The sequence below is a fragment of the Chaetura pelagica genome, unplaced genomic scaffold (assembly GCF_000747805.2).
Source record: "Chaetura pelagica isolate M959 unplaced genomic scaffold, ChaPel_1.0 scaffold585, whole genome shotgun sequence".
Lineage (NCBI taxonomy): Eukaryota > Metazoa > Chordata > Aves > Apodiformes > Apodidae > Chaetura > Chaetura pelagica.
This window is the reverse complement of record NW_009953404.1, coordinates 482,748-484,518: the sequence shown is the minus strand read 5'-3', so window position 1 is coordinate 484,518 and position 1,771 is coordinate 482,748. Positions and strand designations below refer to the sequence as shown.

The 1,771-nt window shown below is 55.8% G+C and overlaps 1 protein-coding gene across 1 annotated transcript in view; it reads right to left on the bottom strand.

Moving 5' to 3' along the window:
• The window catches only part of PSMD9 (proteasome (prosome, macropain) 26S subunit, non-ATPase, 9), a 4,345-nt gene that overhangs the window by 742 nt on the left and 1,832 nt on the right, over positions 1-1,771 (bottom strand). Inside the window, exons 2-4 of the mRNA XM_009998441.1 lie at positions 1,652-1,754; positions 527-714; positions 146-247 (exon numbers count right to left, since the gene is read on the bottom strand). Of these exons, the coding sequence (XP_009996743.1) occupies positions 146-247; positions 527-714; positions 1,652-1,754 (393 nt within the window). The remainder of the gene's footprint in view (positions 1-145; positions 248-526; positions 715-1,651; positions 1,755-1,771) is intronic.

Below are 1,771 nucleotides of genomic sequence, written 5' to 3'. Positions count from 1 at the left end.
TGTAAGAGAAGAAGGCTACAACAGCACAGACTGAATCTGACACAGACTGAATCTGAATCTGAATCTGAAAATAATGATCTAAGCTGCACAGAAAGAGCTGTGGCTCACAGGAACAGCCATGCAGTTACAGCAGAAACAAGCTCACCCCTTCGCTGTGCTGCACCACTGTGGCAATGTTCTGAAGGTTCTGGAAGTTGTTCACGTTGACAGAACCAAACTCCACAATCTCATCATTGACCTGAAGCCCCTGGACAGAGAGAGAAGAGAAATGAGCACCTGCCTTCTCCAGGGAGGTAACATCACAGGAGCATCACCTCCACCCAGCCACACGGGGAGGGCTGTGCTGTGACACTTCTCACCACTCAGGCAACTGGACTCACCCTCCCCATGTCCTCAGGAAGCAGGGAACCCTCACCAACCCCCCCCAGCATATTCCCGCTTATCAGCAATCAGCACAGAAAGCCATCAGCTGTCTTTTTTCTCAGGGCCCAGAAGCCTCCTCAAGGGTCAGAGCCCACCAACTCACAGAGATGCTGGCAGGAGAGCCCGGGGTCACAGCGTTCACCCTGGCAAAGGCCCGAGCCAGGCCCTGGCCCAGCGCCTCGGCCCGCGCCTCCGCCTCGTCCCTGGCCTGCTTCTCCTTGTCCCGGGCGTGCAGCTGGTGCAGAGCTTCCTCCACCTGCTTCATCAGGGCCTTGTGGTCATTCTGCAGACCTGGGGGTGACACCACAAGCATTTCAGGGAGCAGGAGGGAGTTACCTCTCTGGGCTTTCCCGGCACACGTGCTGCTCTGCAGCTGCACAAGGAGGTTCACTCCAGGTGTCTGGATTGCAGCTCCTGCTGCTGCACCTGGTGGGCCCTGGTGCCAGCCCTGCTCACACAGCCCAGACCTTTATCAGTAGAAGTCAGACACAGAGAAAACCACCCCACAAATTCCAGTAAATGCACAAGGAAGCAGGGCTTGGAGACCCATGGTCCCAGGGCTTGGAGACCCTTGGACCCATGGACCCTGATCTAGTGGGAGGTGTCCCTGCCCACAGGAGGGCTGGAACCAGATGTTCTCTAAGGTCCCTTCCAATCCAAACCAGTCTGTGATTATATGAACCCCCTGAGCAGCTGAAATCTTCTTTCCATCAAGTCACATACTGCATCTAGAGCAGAAGCCATCCCCACAGACAGGGCAGGGGCTGAGCCTGGGACAAAATAAACACCAAGCTATTTTTTCCCCACAGTTTATTCTACAAACACCACAAAAACGTTTCACTGTATCTCGCAGATCCCACGTGGCTCCACAGCAGAAGCAGAATCTCAATGTCACTGCAACAACACGTGGACAAAGGCATTTTGCTGACCAAGCTGATGGAGCATCGAGTAAAAATAAGCGAAAAGCAACCTCTGAGCAAGCCTGGGGTGGAGCTTTTGAAGAGCTGCAACCACCAGGCAGAATGACACAGCACTCCAGTGACCCGAGCGGTTGCACAGGGATGAGCAAGGAGATTCACTCCAGTGACGGAAACCTGCAGGTCTCAGCCCATTTCGGCTGGCTCATTCCAGCTGGAAGGGAAAGCTCCCCCGGCCTTCCTCCTCCTCCTCATCATCATCCTCCTCCTCCTCCTCCTCCTCCCCCCCCGCCCCCCGCGTTCCCACTCACAGATGATGTTGTGCCGGGCGGTGCGGACTTGATAGAGGTCGATGTCGTCGCGGGGAAAGCCTTCGGCGTCCACCAGCGGCTCGTTCATCCCGACGCCCTTTTGCTGTGAGGGAAGAGGAG